Here is a 20,036-nt window from a genome sequence, read left to right as displayed (position 1 = left end):
TCTTACCATCACAGGTTACTCCATCCCCGGTGTAACCCTCGTTACAGCTACAGGTGAAACTGCCGTCTGTGTCAGTACAGGTTGCGTCATCGTGGCAGTTGTCCGTGTTAGTTGCACATTCGTCGATATCTGTTGAAGCAGACCGCAATAACACAAAAGTAGTCTTTATCCTAATCATTTACACAACTTCCATAAAGGTGAGTACCGAAGAGAGACAGCTCTAGCTCTCAGCACACATCTCATCAGGTAAGGGAAAATATCAGGGTTGCTTTGATCTGCGATATTGCAGAATCGTATCGCGCTCCCTAGTGTTGTGATATTGCAATTGTAAATGACTCTAGCACTATCACGGACTCACACTATGTATCACTGCATCCTACACATATTTAAAGTTCTTCAGATACTATTAGAATTTTGATGAATAAGTTAAATAATCTTGAATGAAGCCGTTTAGAATTGAATGAAAGCAATGCATGTATTCTGACAATATATTATTTTACAGATGTACAAGCAAATCGTTTTTTCATACCAGTGCATGTGACTCCGTTCCCGGTGTAACCGGTGTCACAGCTACAGGTGAAACTGCCGTCTGTGTTAGTACAGCTTGCATGGGTGTGGCAGTTGTCTGTGTCAGTTGCACATTCGTCGATATCTGTGGAGGTAAACCACAAGAATAAACTAGTAATCTTTGTATCATACGTTCGTGCCCGTGTACATGTCACATTCGTCGATATCTGTAGAGACAAACATGAATTACATACTCATTTAACTGTTACTCTTCGCTACAAACCTTGCAGCCTATTATATATAGCTAGTACTGGGTGGAGGGAGATATATCTTGCAAAGATGACACTATACGGAATCTTATCAGATAAGTGAAAATATCGTTTTAATTTTGGAAACAAACGTTATTGATTCAGGGAAGGTACACAGCTGTATTCAAAGATGTATATATGATGAATTGAATATGTGAATATACGGCACTAAGTGAAAGGTCACGTTATTAATGTCACACGTTACATGAATACAAAAGGGCAAAATTTTTACGTAATTATTGACGTCTTTGTAAAATGGCGGACAGAGCTGTCTGGGAAGAGAGAGTGGCCTTGGTCCAGGCTAGTCGCCCGACATGAAGGTGATTGCAACATAATTAACTACTTTGTAATTCGTTTCTATGATTTGCCATATTGCATTAAGTTGTGGAAAGTTATCCCTCCAACATCGCCATATACGTAATGTATATACGTATATTAATGGAGTATCGCCGAATCGTACACAGATTTCCCTTTCTAATAAGATACACGTTGTTTAATAAACAGGTGCTTCTGGATTGAATTTCAATTTCTCTATCTAACAATAGAATGCTTCATTAATGTATAACCGAATCTTTTGTTTTTACCATCACAGGTGACTCCGTCCCCGGTGTAACCGGTGTTACAGGCACAGGTGAAACTGCCGTCTGTGTCAGTACAGGTTGCATCATCATCACAGTTGTGGGTGCCAGTTGCACATTCGTCGATATCTGTAGTGACAAACAGCAATTACATAGTAATCTTTGTCGTATTTTTCCAAAGCCAATGATGTTCAACACTAGATAAAATAGATGGATGTCAATTTTTTTAAACATGGAAAATATGGAATCTCATCAGGTAAGTGAAAATTATCAATCTTGTTTTGTAACCTACGTTGCCACTTGAAGAAAACATTTGATAAGATATTTTGACAAGTAATTATAATTTCGAAAAGGAAATAAATGCCTTTGACATTGTTATGTAAACCAAATCTTGTAATGTAAATAACTGTTGAGACAAAATGCAATTATTACTTTTAATATTGACCTTACCCTTTAAATTGTAATGTAAATATAAATCTAAGGAGCAAGGAGCCAGTTCTGGCCTAAGCATTTAGGCAGGCAGGACATTGTAATGTAAAACTAAATTTTTTGCTCTTACTGGTGCAGATGACTCCATCCCCGGTGTAACCTTCGTTACAGGTACAGGTGAAACTACCGTCTGTGTTAGCACAGCTTGCGTGAGTGTGGCAGTTGTCCGTGTCAAGGTCACATTCGTCGATATCTGTAGACACAAACCGCAATTACATGCGAGTAATCTTTGTCACATTGTATATCACACTTGTATGTAACACAAATGTAATGTGCATTTTGTGTCGCTAGTTTCTACACCGCGCCGAAATGATACAATAATGGTCTACTGTATGATGGATAAATGTTACGATGTACCATATCGTTGTCAAGAGATAGAAACATATCGTTTCTTCAAATATACGCTCTGCAAAGATACGTTTAATGTTCTCTGATATGCAAGCTGTTATACCCAATTACATGGAGTGTTTACGAGGTATTACTGAATCTTGGTATTTGACTTTGATACGATATTTTACACGGTATGTAAGGAATGCATTCTCTTTTAGAGTGTAATGTTTTAAGTATGTACACCCAAGTCTTTTGCTCATACCATCACAGTTGACTCCATCCCCGGTATAACCTTCGTTACAGGTACAGGTGAAACTGCCGTCTGTGTCAGCACAGGTAGCGTGAGTGTGGCAGTTGTGCGTCCCTGATGCACATTCGTCGATATCTGTAGAGACAAAATGCAATTACACTATCTTAACGTTTCCCTCACCCTTTGCAGCAAATCTAAGAGAACATGCTATTCATCACTAGGGAGGGAGCTATCTCTGACAGAATTAACAAGCTGCAATAAAATACTAATAATTTTTGTACAACTCTTTTTTTCCAAAGTTCAGCCCTACAGCCCATAATGGTAAAGAGAGGCAAATCATCAGGTAAGGGAATCTCATCAGGCATATTTTTTTGATTTTTTGTGTAACTTGGACACTGAAATAATGCAATAAGCCTGGACGCTATTTTTGCTCAAGCTCTAGTGATACCTGTGCATGTGTATCCATCTCCCGTATATCCAGTGTTACACGTACAAGTCGCATCGTCGGCAGGAGGTGGATTGTCTGTACATTCAGCATTAGGATCGCACGGGTCGGGTTCGCATCCATCGATTTCTGAAAAAAAAAAACAAGATGCAGATACTATGTAAACAGTATGCTATGAATTAGCAATGCCTCCAGAACACTGGATGCATTTCTTAACAAAATACAGGAACTGAATTATATTCCCTGTACAGACACGTGTCCATCCACATCTGAACCATCATTTCAGGCCAAATATCCGATCCTGGGGAAACACTAATGTATGTAGCAGTGGCATCGCAGTAGATTTTACACACTACACAACCAGGCTATGTTTCCCTACTTCACTTCCCTAAGCAATACAGACAGATTTATATTTTCAAATGAACTTAGACAAATGTTCGAAAATGAAACATACATGTTCGTACCTTTTCACCATTACAAAGAAGCGACAAGAAGTCAAATTCACTTAGTTGTAGTTAAACATTTAACAGTGTATATATATAACAGTGTATCTTCTGTCGTGACCTGTTCTTAAACTAGTGGGTATGTATAGGTCTTCATTCATTCATAAAAAAATGGAGTACGTATTACCTGTACATCCGGTTCCAGACATAGTTCCATCGCCCTCATATCCATCCTGGCACACACATACCGCACCGGTCCCTGGAGCCGGAACGTCGGTACAGATAGCCAGGCTATGACACGGATTGTTGTCCTCGCTGCAACCGGGGACGTCTGTGAAGATAGACGGACGGCGGATATTTTCCCCATAATAGCCGCAGATTTAGCAAAGATTTACACCAAGCTATGTATGATTTTTTGGTACAGTGATAACATCATATAATTAATTTAAACAAAAGAAACTTACCTTGACAACCACTGCCGTGAACTTTTCCATCACCGTAATACCCTGCCGACGGACAGGTACAAGTTGCACCCGTCCCAGGAGCCGGAATGTCGGTACAGGTAGCTATTGCAACACACGGATCCGGATCACATCCATTGGCATCTGCAGAATTACAAGTAAACACAATGTCAATTGAAAGAATTTGTCGATAACTTGATAATATGCACATCCTCTTGTAGAGCCGTAACTCTCTATGGCGGGGCATGGAAACCTTATTTGTTGTTCGGCACCCACTCTTCCTTATACAAGTATGATTAGTTTTATAATAACAAGAACCCCTGAAACTGCCGATTGTGTTAGTACAGGTTGCACGAGTGTGGCAGTTGTCCGTGTTAAGGATCCGTCGACATCTGTAGAGAAAACCCACAGTAACCTACTAGTAATCTCCGTCTTGCCCTTCCCTCGTAGATTTATTAGGCTGAATAAAACATATGTATACAGCCAGGACTGTCCAACAATTATAAAGGGCTAGCCCTCACAACAAGAACATAAACAATTCGAAACAGGTAGCAGTTAACAGTGTCGGTTACACTTCAGATAAACATACTATTACATGACAGATGTTGCGGTCTAACGTTAACAAGCTATGAGATCCGGCCTAGTCGTCGTGCGTTTACTATAATTACATTGTGTACTATATTTACATGTCAGGTTAACATACTATTACATAACAGATGTTGCAGTCTAACGTTAGGGTTAACAGGTTATGAAATCTGGCCTAGACGTCATGCATTTACTATAATTACGTTGTGCACTATATATATACATTGTTAATACAATTCTATTGAACTCGTCTAATAAATCAAATGAAATCACATGCTGGTAATTATCACTGGAGGGAGGGAGCTATATCTTAGGACTAAACCGCTAAGATAAAGTCATTCTTGTTATTTTTAATCTACGTTATCGATACAAGAAAGGTACACAGGAAATGATACTACGATATGATGCCCTTGTGCTGCCCCAAATATCCCGTTTTGAATACCACATGGCGTTAATTAAGCAAAGACAATGAATATTCAGCATTGTAGGGTTGACACGGAAATGGTGACGTAAATGTTGTTTACGCTACCTTATTATGGACAAACGTTTCGTACGTATGCACACATTGTTATGTTGTATCACTGCATGAACATACTTTCAATTCTTTAACGTACGCTTTTAATATGATATATTGAGATGTGATATTTAGACGGATTAACCATTGCTTGCTTTACAACCAAATTATTTGTTCTCACCATCACAGATGACTCCGTCCCCAGTGTAACCGGGGTTACAGGAACAGGTAAAACTGCCGATTGTGTTAGCACAGGTTGCATCGTCATGGCAGTTGTCCGTGTTAGCTGTGCATTCGTTAATATCTGTGAAGACAAACAGCAACAACAAATTAGTAATATTCTTCTTCCTCTTTGCTACAAAACTTACAACTCATGCTGGTAATCCCTGAAGGAAGGTAGCATACCTCGCAAAACTACATGAACAAAACTACAGAATCTCAATAGGTAAAGGAAAATATAATATCTGTTTCCTAGCGATACAGTAAGTAGTGTCGTGTGGAGTGAAGCACCGGCAAGCGTTAAACTTCACATTTTCATTTCATTGTTGGATACAGATTGCAATAAAAAGTATCACGCTATTATTGTATGCTACCGTTCATGACCCTACTATCACACATATAATGCGTCACTGAATCGTCCACATATTTTCGATACTTCAACGTATGATAGACCCAGTACAATATTTTAAAAATGAAACTCAATAAACATAAGGCATGCATTCTGTCAATTCTGCCGTATAACCAGAATCTGATGTATAACGAAATGGCTTTTTTCTTACCAGTACAGGTGACTCCAGTCCCGGTGTAACCGGTGTTACAGGTACAGGTAAAACTGCCGTCTGTGTTAGCACAGGTTGCATCAGCGTGGCAATTGTCCGTGTCAGTTGCACATTCGTCGATGTCTGTAAAAGATCAAATGCAACCGTATACTAATTGACCTTTGATCAAAACGTAGCCTGAGCACATGCCGGTCATCACTATTGAATGGAGGGAGCTATATCTCTCATAACTGAACATCAATGAAATCTCATTAGATAAGAAAAATATCATTCTTGCCTACGTAGCCTACGTTATCGATACAATAAAGGTACACAGAAAACTGAGTCATGGACTTCACATTATGGTATCTTGTGTGGCCAGTAATACTATATAATGACCCCATAACATGAACTACCAGTCTTGTCCTGGCAGCCGTGCAGTGTACATGGGGGGAAGCCTGGCTAAGACAGTTTAGCTTGCCAAGTAAAAATTTCTCTTCTAGACACTTTTGAAATGAGATATCATCATCCTTGGCAGTCCAGTCTCGGAAGACTATCTTGTCGGCACCCTGGGAGTGCATCGTCTACTGTGGCTGTAGAGTCCGATGCACACACATATATATAAGAAGTTATATTCAATAGTAATCCAGAATATAAAGTATATATAATAGTAATGACAGCTGTGACTTGCCTTGTTCTAACTTGTAGCTTGAGACCTTGGCTGGCAGTTACATGCCCAGTTCTACATACAAAGCCTAAGTCTACACTGGTTTATCTGACTGCAAGTAGGCATCACACTTACAAGCCATATGTCAGACACAGAGTTGCCAAAGCTGATTCACTTGCTATAAAGACATTTCAAGTTACAAGCACAGATAAGATACATGTACAAGTAGACAGTTTGATACAACAAGGGCGTTATATAGTAAGGGCGTTATATAGTAAGGGCACCATATATGTCCTTTTATAAAAGGGCTGATTTGAAAGTTGGAATTTGATCCAGGTTGCTTTTCCAAACTGACAACTGCAATTTTCTTGTTTATGTGACTTTGTAACAAGTATCTGGGTCATTCTGTCTTTTGAAAATGTTACACTGAATTTCCACCCTACCGCAACAATCTCTGCAATACACATAGTTTTTGTGATGCACAGTATTACAGGAAATCGTATAACACCCTCGTTCTAATATAGTAGATGATATCAGAAATATATATGTGGTATTACCTTTAATCTTTAATATGATGTTTTCACACGAAAGCTGTACTATTCCTAAAACGTTGCTCAAGGTTAATAACACATGGATTCGAACAGTATAATCATTATGTTTTTTATATAGATGCACAACCAACTCCGTTGTTCTTACCATCACAGTTGACTCCATCTCCGCTGTAACCGGTGTTACAGTCACATGTAAAACTGCCGATTGTGTTCGCACAGGTTGCATCATCGTGGCAGTTGTCCGTGTTTTCTGTGCATTCGTTGATATCTGTAGAGACAAATGACAACAAAATACTAGTAATCTAGTAATCTTCGTCTCTCTCTTTTCTACCAACCTCACAACACATGGTCATAATTCCCGGAGAAAGGGAGCTATATTTCGCAGACAAGAAGTTATACAAAATCTCAAGACGTTAAGGAAAATATGGGCATGGCTACTGTTTTGTAACATCTATCTAATGTACACCCCGACTTGAGTACTAGTAATTGCCATTTCGTTATGTCACCCAACTCGTCAGCTACCCACACACCTAAAAATCATGACGATCCGCCAACAAGGTCTTGAGTTATCCTCCAACACAATCAACACAATCCCAATAGGCTACAAAATATAATTCCTGGTTTTTAACCATCGATGTCGACACTAGAAATGTACATGGTAAATAGTGACATATGAAGCACACACTGGTAAAAAGCAAACTTCGTTGACCTCCTTACAGAGTAATAAATGTAATGCATGCATTCTAACAGTATAATGTTTCATTGATGTACATAACCAAACCCCTTGTTCTTACCAGTACAGGTGACTCCGTCCCCGGTGTAACCGGTGTTACAGGTACAGGTAAAACTACCGTCTGTGTTAGCACAGGTTGCATCAGCGTGACAGTTGTCCGTATCAGTTGCACATTCGTCGATATCTGTAGTGATAAACCGCAACAACATACTAGTAGTCTTGCCCTTTGCTCAAAACCTTACAGCACATGCTGGTCATCATTGCAGGGAGGGAGCTATATCTCACATAACTGGACATCTACGAGATATCAATATGTAAGGTAAAACACCATTCTTGTCTTTGTAACCTACGTCATCTATACAAGAAAGGTACGAGGTAAATTGAATGAAAGACTTCACGTTTTCTTATCTCGTGTGAATTATATTGAGCAAAGGTGGTACAAATTTCGCGCCCCTAAGTTTGACACGGAATTGATACAATAATGTTGTTTGATGTGCCATCGCACGGTGTAACACATCATTTATTGAAGCAATCTAAAAATAACGTCTCTGCAATATACCTGATTTTTCTGTTCAATATCCCTGATATACTCCAATACTCCAGAAAATCGTATCCCTATAGTACTATCGTTATAAAATAGTATATTTTGCGGTATTACATGCTTCCACGTATTTTCCCATTCTTTAACACATACCTTTGTGATATTTTCACACGGAAATTGTAATGCTTATACATTGCTTAACGAATCCACGTGGCTTCTTTTTGCAATGGAATCCCGTGGTGTAATGCATGTACTCTAACATTATAGTGTTTAAGGGATGCATAAACAACTTTTTTTGTTCTTACCATCACAGTTGACTCCGTCCCCGGCGTAACCGGTGTCACAGGAACATGTAAAACTGCCGATTGTGTTAGCACAGGTTGCATCATCGTGGCAGTTGTCCGTGTTAGCTGTACATTCGTTGATATCTGTAGACAAACCACAGACGATATATTTGCTACCAATCTTATAGCCCATGTTACTAAACCCATAGTAAGGGAAGTATGTATCTTAGAGCTAATTATACATAATATAAGCCTATACAATATAAACCTATACACAATCTCAATAGGTTACAAAAAGATACTTGAAATGTGCACATCAGTGTCATGTAAAGCACTCGTGGATAAAGTTAATTGCCCTCCTTCATTGAGTAATAAAAAAGTAATGCATGCATTCCAATAGCATAATGTAAACATATGTACCACCGAATGCTTTTTCTTACCAGTACAGGTGACTCCGTTCCCGGTGTAACCGGTGTTACAGGCACAGGTGAAACTGCCGATTGTGTTAGTGCAGGTTGCATCAGCGTGACAGTTGTCTGTATCAGTCGCACATTCGTCGATATCTGCAGAAACAAACCGCAACAACATACAATTAGTAACATGAAGCATTTACATGATACACACGACTTACTGACTAAAAGTGCAAAAACTTTCAGACGGTATCCACCATCTTTCTTTGAAGTTACTTTCTGCATACTAATAGTCTTCATCTTCAGTCAACCCTGGAGGGAGGGAGATACATTTTTCGCAGAACTGAACCTCTGTGGAATCAATCTCATTAGGTAAAGAAAATATCATTCTTGATTCATAATCTACGTTATCAGTACAAGACTAAGAAAGGTTAACAGTAGTCACGTGAGATGCAAATTAGTGTGAAGCCCTTATACTACGTCAAACATCATGTTTTCATTATCTCACTTGACTTAAATAATCAATGTTAAGCAAAGAATTTACACAGATATCATACAGTAATTTCTTTCGTGTTACTGCATTATTGTTGATAAATGTTTAGTTGTAGCATATCGTTTGTCGTAACAAGGTAAAAATAAGACGTCTCTGCAATAGACATAATAAGTTACTTTTTTACGTTCCTGTACACACAAAGTTAAATGAAATCGTACCACACAATTGTTGTGATATGGTTAACGATCACATTTCAAATATCAATGCGGCATTACTGCATCATACACATGTTCGACTCTTAAATGTTTTTACACGGAAATTGCAATGCAGAATAAAGTGCTTAGTAGGCCGAGTAGAATTCTTTTGAAATAGGATTTAATGTATGTGATGCATATACATGTACAGCCATTTTTTTGTTTTTTCTTACCAGTACAGGACTCTCCGTCCCCGGTGTAACCGGGGTTGCAGGAACAGGTAAAACCGCCCATTGTGTTAGCACAGGTTGCATCAGTATGGCAGTTGTGTGTGCCATCAGTACATTCGTTGATATCTGTAGAGACAAACCGCAACAAAATACTGATCTTTGTCTTTCTTCTTTCTACTAATCACACAGCCCATGCTGATGATCCCTGGCGAAAGGGAGCTATATCTGTCAGAACTGAAACTGTACAAAATCTCAAGACGTAAAAGAAAAAAATATGGCTATTATATATTTTCTAACCTACGCTATATGTAAAGTACACCCCGATTTGAAGAAAGGGTGTGTCACGCATCGCGTAAGCTACCCATACACCGAAAATCACGACGATCCGCCGACAGGTTCTTGAGTTATCCTCCATAGGGAGACACCACTGCAGCTCCAGTGCAAGTTGCTAGGAGGTCCAAACTCATTGACTTCTTTCCAAATACAATTCAATTTGTGAACGTAAAGTGTCCAGATCACAAGATATAAAAAAGAAGTTCTACTCAAGCATCATAACCAACCACCAAGTGGCCCAGACACTTATCCCCTCCCGGTATCATGAAGACCTAACCACCTACCAAGTATTACAGAGACAATTCATTCACGCCTATGTTATCGTTTTGAAACACTCACGAACAAACACACACACACACTTTTCCGCGAAGGTTATAAAAGTAATGCATACAATATAACGGTTTAATGTTTTAGATGTATAACAGAATCGCATTTTCTTACCATTACAGGTGACTCCGTCCCCGGAGTAACCTTCGTTACAAGAACAGGTGAAACTGCCAATTGTGTTAGCACAGGTTGCCTCAGTGTGGCAGTTGTGTGTATCAGTTGCACATTCGTCGATATCTGTAAAAACAAACCGCAACAACATTCAGGTAGACTTCAGGTTCACTTTACTCTTTGCTCAAAATCTTAGAGCACTCGTGGACATCACCGGAGGTAGAGAGTTATATCGTGCACAACTGAGCCTCTTTGCAGATAAAGAAAACTATCACTCTTCTCTCAAAAAGAGGTACACAGTAAATAGTGACATGAGATGCAGTGAAATGTGAAGCGCTGGCACTACTACGATGTCCCGTCTTGTCAAATGCATGCACTCGAACAGTATACTAATAGTATTTTACGGATGTACAACCAAATTTTGTTCTTACCATCACAGTTGACTCCGTCCCCACCGTAACCGGCGTTACAGTCACAGGTAAAACTGCCGATGGTATTAGCACAAGTTGCATCATCGTGGCAGTTGTCCGCGCCAGTTGTACATTCGTTGATATCTGCGGAGACAAACCGCAACAACATACTAGTAACAGTCGTCTTACTCTTTGCTTTGAATCTTACAATCCATGCTAGCTGGTAATTCCTGGAGGGAGGGTGGTATATCTCACAGAACTAAACCTCTTCGGAATCTTAATAGGCAAAGGAAAATATAATTTCTGTTTTTACCTACTTTAAAGATACATGAAAGGTTCACAGCTAGTGACACGTTGAACGGTAAAATGTAAAGCGCAGGTACAAGGTGAAACATAAAGTTGATCATATTTCTATTTGACATGAATAGGGCAAGGAGCATTCATTTCAAATTCGAAGTTTTGACGTGGAAATAATGCCATAATGTTTTGAGGCTCTACCGGTTGGCAGATTTATACTACGTCGTATCACATTGTTTATCGTAAGTAAGTATAAAAATTTAATGTTTCTAAAATATACACATTTGTTCAGTTCAATGTTAATGTAATATACAACATGCAGAATATAAAGTCTCTCCATCATTATGATACTGTAAACGACTCTATCCGAGGTTTTGCGACGAACATCACTTAGTCGTACACACATTTTCAATTTTTAAACCACACCTTCAAAGAGCTATTAAAAACACTGAAATTGTAATCCATAAACTAGTGCTTAATGAATCCAAATATGAAACGTTTTGTGACATTAAACTCCAAAAATTTATTTTATCTGTATATGTATAACGTTTTACAGATGCCCAACCAAATACAACCGAATCGCTTGTTCTTACCATTACAGCTGACTCCGTCCCCGGTGTAACCGTCGTTACAGGCACAGGTGAAACTGCCGATTGTGTTAGTGCAGGTTGCATCAGCGTGACAATTGTCCGTGTCAGTTGCACATTCGTCGATATCTGTAAAAACAAACCGCAACGGCATACTTGTAGACTTCATCTAACTCTTCGCTTAAATCCTCAGGATACATGCTGGCCCTCAATGTAGGGAGGGAACTACATTTCGCAGAACTGAACTTCTACGGAATCCCACTAGTCTAGACTATGGCCTACTCTAGACGAAGCATTTCGCGACAGCTGCGATATTTCCCGCTGTCGGGACGCCGCTGTCGCGACGTCTTTATACACACAAATGTCTTCGCATCGAACATCGAACGTTCGAATGTTCTAACGCGCCAAATCCAAAATGGCGAGGGAGCCACCAATGTTTTTCCTCGCCGTGTTTCAGATGTTTATCTTTATGTTATGTTCTTTAGTCACTCGCGTCTTGTGAGGCGACGAGCAAGGGGTGCACGCAGGAGACGGTTGAGATACCGGGAGATGTTGCTGACACGTCGCGCAGAAAGAATACACCCTGCATGCCATTGCTTTGGCAGCCTGCGACTTTCGTCCCCTAGGACGACAAAACTCGCTGTGCGATTCTCTGCAATTCGCATACGATTACATACCTGGCCATTTTGATCAATGAGAGAGAGTTCTAATGCCCCGCGCTATATGCTAATCGCTGAACTCTGACCTCCCGCTGTCGCCAGTTCTCTATACGCACTTTAAAGTTGTCGGAGACTCCCGCTGAGTTGTCGGCCGACAATTTCGGAGCTGTCGGCAGAAAATTTCATGACGGCGGGACTACGCTGTCGGGAATCCTCTCTAGACGGCGTTCCTGCTGTCGGCGTGCCGCTGTCGGCAGTTACCGCTGTCGCGAAATGCTTCGTCTAGAGTGGGCCTATGTTGTCAATGCAAGGAAGGCACACGCCACGTCACTTGACGTGAATTAGGCAAAGACTGCACACATTTCCCTTCAGTATTTTTTTTACACAAAATGGCAGTTTCTGCCACATAGGGCACATTCGACAGCTTATACTCAGGTGTGCACTGATATATAATTTAATTCTTATTTTGTATCCTTTAAGATTGCTAAATAAACCCATGAGACTTTTTTTGTGAAATGGAATCCCATAGATGCAATGCACGTACTATTGAAACTATCATAATAGTGTTTATCGTTAGTACAGCAAATTCCTTAGTTCTCACCATCACAGTTGACTCCGTCCCCGGTGTAACCGACGTTACAGGTACAGGTGAAACTACCGCCTTCGTTAGCACAGGTTGCATCAGTGTCGCAGTTGTGTGTTCCCTCTGTACATTCGTTGATATCTGAAACAAAAACCGCAACAACATACTAGAGGTGAGGTGAGGATACTAGAAATCTTGGTCATTAACAATCTCTAACATGTACATGTACCTATAGTACACTTTTTTCTGCACGGAAATTGTTCATAAACCTGTTAGATGTTTTGTAAAATACAAATGTAACAGTAATACATGGATTCGAACAGTAATGTTTTACAGATGTACAACCGAATCCCTTCAGGTCTTACCAGTACAAGTAACTCCGTCCCCGCTGTAACCGTCGTTACAGGTACAGGTAAAACCGCCGAATGTGTTTGTACAGGTTGCGTGTTGATTGCAGTTGTGTGTGCCAGTGGTACATTCGTCGATATCTGTAGACAAAAGCAACAATACTAGTAACAACACATAGTAGTAATCTTTGTCTTGCTGTTTGCTACGAACCTTATAGCACAATCTGACCATATTTTCAGAAATAGATCTATATGTTAGAGAACTGAACCTCTGCTAAATCTAGGGAAGGGAAAATATAATTCTTGTCTTTGTACAACCTTCGTTATCAATACAAGGAAGGTACATTGTAAAGAGTCGCGTGTGATACACTAAAATGTAAAAAGCTGGTAACAGTTGAATGTCCCGTTTATCTATATAATACAAATCAAGCAAAAGACACATATTTTGTGTCCATAGTAAGATACGGATACATGTATTATGTTATACTGCCTTACCCACCGTAGCGCGGGTTAATGTTACGTTGTATCAGATCTAGAACTTTTTTGTAACAGAATACATGTAGAAATGTACCATTTTTTAAATATACACATTTAGTACGATTTTACTACGATATGCGATATTGCAGTGAATCATGTGGCGCTTTCCTTGCGATAGTGTAATTGACGCTATTACAAAGTTAACATATTTATGGGGTATTATCATTCGTAGCGATGGGAAGATGACAGACTCGATGACAGACTCGAGACGGAATTGACCAGTTTCGACTTTAATTCAGTCTTTATCATATTTATGGGATATTAATTAATTCATGGTACAAATATTGGTTCTTATTAAGTTGACATTTTACAGATTGCTTTTACAGGATGTTTGTGGAAATTTTGTTCAATATCGTCGGTGTCTGTGTTGGCATATTTGGATGGCAGTTAATATTTTTTCCAGGAAAAAAACAATCAAATTGAATTTAAGTTAATCCCATGCATCAGAAAGTTCCATCAGCGGTGTAGTTCCTTGACGTAGTCGTCTTTTCTCTCAGAGAACGCAATGAAACACCTGTCATGCATGTTATTTCATTTCTGATTAGAGTACTCACCTGTTTCACAGTGAACTCCTGTAAAGCCTGGAGCACAGTTACAGGTATAATCTTCCCCGGCGCCGTTCACGCAAGTTCCGCCATTTTCACAGGTCACATCTGCCCAAATGGAAGAACAATAAAAAAAAGTATTGTGATGCAAAGGATGTGCTGTCACGTTTTGTCAATCATTCCTCGCTAAACACGCCATCAAAAGTCATCTTACCGCCCCTCTTCTTACAAGAAAACACAAGCTCTATATCTCTTTGGAGACTAGAAATTTTAACGTGCTGTAAACAGACACTATTGGTCCCTATGTAATTGTGCCGGGTAGTGTGCTGTGATTTGCGGATAAAAATAGCCACCTTTACTCCGACGAAATGAGCACAATGCACCAATAAAATGGGTTCTGAATACGAGAAACTCTCTTTAGATCCCCCTCTTGCTAGTTAAATACGTCAGACCTTAACATAACACAGGACTGGATTTCAGTCTAAGAACAGGCCGTACCACTCCAGAAATGGCAGTGCCGTTTTTGAGCACTGCAGAAGGCCCCCTCCCCAACGCAAAATCAATGTAGCAAACAAAAATACTAGCACACATCCAAGTTTCCTCCAGGTTTGCATCGACGATGTTTGAGATATGCCTGGTAGAAAATTGTCCCTATGTTTGTTCACAACCGGTAAGGGGAGGGATGTAAGGACGCTTTAAGGGTGGGGAGCGGAAGGGATACGGTGTCGGAAAACAGCCATCTACCTCAAAAACATAACCTACAAAGCCAGGAAATCAACCCTAATGATCCTGGGTCTATTAGCCGACTTGATATTTGAACCTGTGTGACCTAGTTTCTCACTCCAATCATCCAAACTAGGCTGGGAAAGGGCACTACGCAGGACAAAACACTTTATCTGTGGGGTCGTGTGGCGTAGCGGCAGAGTGCGCGACTCGGAACTGAGAGTCCCGGGTTCGAGTCCTGACATGCCACCGATCTTGTGCCCTTGGGAAAGGCACTTTACACGACTTTCCTCACTTAGCTCAGGTGTAAATAAGTATTGGCCTGTCTTGTATTTGTCCCGTGTTGGTGGCGGCATTAATATAAGTTGAAAATACTTGAGTGTGTCGTCACCACGTCTGGTGATTACAAGTTGGAATAAAAAACACTTAGAAGCGATCTATGTTGTGTTGGGCACCGTGAGTTTTTGTTTGTTTTTGTTTTTTTGTTTGTTTGTTTGTCCACAGAGTTTGCTCAAACACAATAGACATTCCTGTGGATTCCTTGCAATAAAACGTATGATATGCAAACTATTGGCCCAGAGGCGTCGACAAAAAGAAGGGCACCTTCAAAAAGTATAGTAAGACTGTGTCTTACCACAACAGGGTACAATGCAGTAGCAGTCCCATACTCCATACAGGAGCACCCAGTAGTAACCTGCGGCTTCATCACATGTTATTTGTGCACAGTTGATGGTCGGAATAAAGCCAAATAATAGTGAGCAATCGCATTGTTCCCCGTCACTTGATCCCCACACCTCTCCGACCTGAAAATATAAATAGCTCGTTAAAACTCGATTTTCATCTCAATAGATTGACATTGTGCACACTCTTCATTTTTCATATTCTGGTGCATTGCCACACGAATCTATGTTATGTTACTTTACCTAGCATGAAGAGCTGAGTGGGGCTATGGTTGAACCAGGCACTGCTAACTTGTAAATAGCGGCTGACATAATCAGGGCAGTCGCATGTACAGATATTTGAGATAAATCTCATGTACCGCATGGTAGTTGTCATAAATGTCGGTGCAACCACATTGACCCGTAAGCACGCAGTCCCCTCCACTTAGTACGTAGCCACTATCGCACTCGCAGCCTTCCACACAAGGTTGGTCACAGTTGTTTGGGGCGCTGGGGTTCACGCAGGTCGCAGGGCAGGCGCTTATGCATGAAGAGTAATCGCTGTTTGCTGGACAATCCATTTCTATCGAAAACAAAGAGTTCATTACAGTTGATAGATTGTATAACATTGTATATACCTCTAGGTGTGTTAAGGAAATAAAATTCCGTCATTATTACCAATAAATGCCAAATTCAGCCATTCAAAATCTACGACCCAATCTGCGAGATGGGTGTTGCTCATGTAGCCTCTGTGGGACGGATCTGTGAAAACTTCTGAAACATACACATCGCATCATCATCATCGCAACTTTGAATTAAGTATAAGAACGGAACTTACTACAGAAGTTATCCGATCGCCATACAAAAGAGGGCACGCCGTTCATGATACAGGCGTCATAATATACCTCCAAGACCTCACAAATACTTCCGTCCTTTTCACACGAGTCGTAGACGCAGTCATTCCAGTAAGGCGTAGGATCCACAGTGCCATGGCAACTAGCGAACGGACCGGCGGCATCTGTTAGGTCATCACACATGTCTATATACATCTGGGCACACGATCCAGTGGTCGGGGGGTCAGTAGGGAGGGCAGCACAACTGTGGTGGACAGAAAATGTCAAGTTGCAATGATGTTTGAAAGAAATGGCAACATTTTCTCAGGGGCAAATAATGCATATTCACTCCATCTTCCTTCTCCAGAATATAATTTTACTGCGGCTCCCCTCAATCAAGAGCGGACCATTCCAAACCCCACCCCATGCAGAATGGACTCTTTCAAGTCATCCCTACCCAACTTCTAGTGCAAATGCTTTAATAATTCTAGGGATCCAATGTATACATTTTTGTCTAAAAGCAAAGATAGATATGAATTAATTATCATTAAATGCTGTATGGCATAAGTGTTGATAAATCCCCATATATACTGAGGCCATAATAAACAAAATATACATTTAAAGTAGTATAACTTCACAAAAAAGTAAAACGAAACAATACTTTGAAGTTGTGTTACTTGTGTATGCCAAATGCATTAATGGAGCTCTGTGAGTATATGTCCAAAGTGCCTCTACAAAATTCTGCTTTAATACCAAGGCATAGGAGCCAAGAGCATACAATTCCTAAGATATCCTTTAAAAGTCCCAAATTATATAAATCTTAAGTACAATATGCCCGAGTTGTTTGGATATATCCACATGGTCCTGTTGCAGCAAATTTCGTAATGTTTTATTTGAAATACGTTTATCCACATGTCAAGTCACGTACTTTTGGGCGTCGGTCTGCCAGCTGTTGCCGAATAGGTTCACGTTCGTGGTGGTGCCCCCGCCCGACATCTCATAGGCACTGTCCTCCACACCGTCGAAGTTATTGCAGAGTCCACACAGTTCATTCTGGTAGTTACTGGGAATCTCCACCTGTAGCAGTGTTATATGTATGCATTGTAATCTCTGCCCTAAGATGCATATCAGGATCATGACTCTTATTTTGGTTACTTGTTGACAGTTATTTTGATCAATAATTAGTAATTAGCGCTTTGCCAGGAAGTAGAAAGACAACCCGACAAAACAGGGAATCACAAACTTGGCTGACTGCACACAATTTATCAGAACGGGGAATCATTATAGCTGTACAACCTGAAAATGGAGAATCAGTATGACTGCCTAAATGTACTTACCTTAACAAAAGTCACCCCGAAGTAGATCCTCACGCACAAGTCCACCAACTCCAAGCAGACAAATATTCCGGTCAGTCTGATCTCAATCTTGCCACTTTCTCGGCTGTGAGGAAGTGTGGTATTCACTCCGTTTACCTTGTTGAAGGAACAAGAATGCAGCCTATTATTCAGAGACAGATAAAATAGTGTGGGGTCGTGTGGCGTAGCGGCAGAGTGCTCGACCCGGGCCCAATAGGTCCCGGGTTCGAGTCCTGACATGCTACCGATATTGTGCCCTTGGGAAAGGCACTTAACACGACTTCGCTCAGGTGGAAATGAGTATTGTATTGTCCCCTGTGCTGGTGGCAGCATTAATATAAGTTGAAAGAACTTAAGTGCGCCGTCACCCCGTCTTGTGATTACATGTTGGAATATAAAAATAAATAGCACAGAATAGCTGACTAAGTAACGAATAATGAACGTAGACAAACACCTTAGTTAGTGCATCCTACGTTGCCAGAACATTAGCAGTGATGCATTTGGCATACAGTTTGAGTATGACGACCAGGGATATAAGCCTAACTTAATATATTTATTTACTGGTTCAGCATGAACATAATGCATGTACAGCCAGGGTTATTCAACAAGCGAAGCACAAGTCTGATGCCTCAAGCTGTTCACTTGAACCAAACAAAGTATTGCTTTTCAACAAATTGCAACAAATTGCCATCACAAACCTGCACAGCTCTGTCTTCAAGAAGAGCGATTGTATATGTATTCCCGTTAATGGTTACTGTCACGTACACTGCACGTACAGCAGAAACGGATGGGTATGCGCTTAAGGGAACGTGTTGTGTTTCGATGATGAAGTCATTGCCTACGCAGTCCTTGGCAAACGTGTATAAGCCACACCCTTGGTAATTAATACGCTCGTCGTCAGGAGTATGGATGTGTGGATCTCCAAATGCTTTGCAGATTGACCTTTCTGTCAGGTATATCAAAGAATGTTTCGTAAGAAGGACGGCATCGTCAGCAGGCACAGACATGGATTTGTAAATGTGGAGTATGAAGAAGTAACAGTTGTAGCAACCTTTATGCAACAAAAAATCCCAATCTCAAGGCTACAAACGTACGTTTGCACAAATCAATATCTACTAATTACCCGTAATTATTAAAGAATAACTAGCTTTTAATTAGGCTATAAGGTTATTCTCTTATACCTTCAGGTTATTAGTAGATATCAATTTGTGCAAACGTACGTTTGTAGCTTTGACCATTATGCACATGAAAATCATACTTTTATTGCAGTTACTTATACCAAAGTGCTGTATTATAACTGTAAAGATAATTATATTCGGGGCAATAAAATATGATGACGTCGTCCATAAAATCATATTCATAACCCTTTTGTACCAATGGTATCAATATTCAGTACAACTACAGTTCGTTTCTAAATTTCTTTGTGACAAAACAATGGAAAGTTTAAAACGCAAAATTAGCCAGTGAGGACACCGTAAGGAAAAACTTTGGCGGTGATATATTTTTTACAACGGTATCTATAGAACAAGATACCATGGTACAGATGTCACAGACTTTCAAAATGTACCTATACACAAAAACAACTACAAAGTAGTAAAACTACGCCCACCACAACAGGAACTTGTGCAGCGGCATGCCCATATTCCACCCTCCTCCGTCCAGGTGTAACCTCCAGCTGTATCACAGCTCACTGTTTGACAAGAGATGATCCCTCCCAAAGTGCATATGCATGACTCCATGTCTGGTGTTGTCCAGACTTCATCGAGCTGAAGTATACACAAAACAAGAGTCCGTAGGGCACAATCTTCCGCAAAGAAAGAATGATGTTTGCGACGCTGGCTAAAGTGTTTGGTACGCCCTATTCCACAACCGTCATGCCAAATTTCATACAAGTTCATAAAAACGATCTTGATTTATAGCTGAGAATATTCTAAGGCACAGGTTCAGCCAAAAGGAAAT

The 20,036-nt window shown here is 40.3% G+C and overlaps 1 protein-coding gene across 50 annotated transcripts in view; it reads right to left on the bottom strand.

Annotated features, from left to right (window-relative positions):
* The window catches only part of LOC109465484 (fibrillin-2-like), a 206,866-nt gene that overhangs the window by 46,857 nt on the left and 139,973 nt on the right, over positions 1-20,036 (bottom strand). For 3 of the 50 annotated variants that reach the window (XM_019762829.1, XM_019762827.1, XM_019762828.1), the window contains exons 4-31: positions 19,687-19,843; positions 18,776-19,023; positions 18,060-18,194; positions 17,651-17,799; positions 16,728-16,987; positions 16,270-16,472; positions 15,865-16,033; positions 14,517-14,615; positions 13,444-13,566; positions 13,097-13,219; positions 11,843-11,965; positions 10,974-11,096; positions 10,546-10,668; positions 9,775-9,897; positions 8,885-9,007; positions 8,466-8,588; positions 7,681-7,803; positions 7,032-7,154; positions 5,690-5,812; positions 5,092-5,214; positions 3,815-3,955; positions 3,538-3,681; positions 2,911-3,036; positions 2,475-2,597; positions 1,953-2,075; positions 1,400-1,522; positions 530-652; positions 7-129 (exon numbers count right to left, since the gene is read on the bottom strand). The exons of the other annotated variants lie outside the window; for them this stretch is intronic. In XM_019762829.1, coding sequence (XP_019618388.1) covers positions 7-129; positions 530-652; positions 1,400-1,522; positions 1,953-2,075; positions 2,475-2,597; positions 2,911-3,036; positions 3,538-3,681; positions 3,815-3,955; positions 5,092-5,214; positions 5,690-5,812; positions 7,032-7,154; positions 7,681-7,803; positions 8,466-8,588; positions 8,885-9,007; positions 9,775-9,897; positions 10,546-10,668; positions 10,974-11,096; positions 11,843-11,965; positions 13,097-13,219; positions 13,444-13,566; positions 14,517-14,615; positions 15,865-16,033; positions 16,270-16,472; positions 16,728-16,987; positions 17,651-17,799; positions 18,060-18,194; positions 18,776-19,023; positions 19,687-19,843 — 3,922 coding nt within the window. The remainder of the gene's footprint in view (positions 1-6; positions 130-529; positions 653-1,399; positions 1,523-1,952; positions 2,076-2,474; positions 2,598-2,910; positions 3,037-3,537; positions 3,682-3,814; positions 3,956-5,091; positions 5,215-5,689; positions 5,813-7,031; positions 7,155-7,680; positions 7,804-8,465; positions 8,589-8,884; positions 9,008-9,774; positions 9,898-10,545; positions 10,669-10,973; positions 11,097-11,842; positions 11,966-13,096; positions 13,220-13,443; positions 13,567-14,516; positions 14,616-15,864; positions 16,034-16,269; positions 16,473-16,727; positions 16,988-17,650; positions 17,800-18,059; positions 18,195-18,775; positions 19,024-19,686; positions 19,844-20,036) is intronic. 50 annotated transcript variants of the gene reach the window in all.

The sequence above is a fragment of the Branchiostoma belcheri genome, unplaced genomic scaffold (assembly GCF_001625305.1).
Source record: "Branchiostoma belcheri isolate BF01 breed outbred unplaced genomic scaffold, Haploidv18h27 scaffold151, whole genome shotgun sequence".
NCBI lineage: Eukaryota > Metazoa > Chordata > Leptocardii > Amphioxiformes > Branchiostomatidae > Branchiostoma > Branchiostoma belcheri.
The sequence above is the reverse complement of the archived record's forward strand: the minus strand, read 5'-3'. Positions and strand labels throughout refer to the sequence as shown.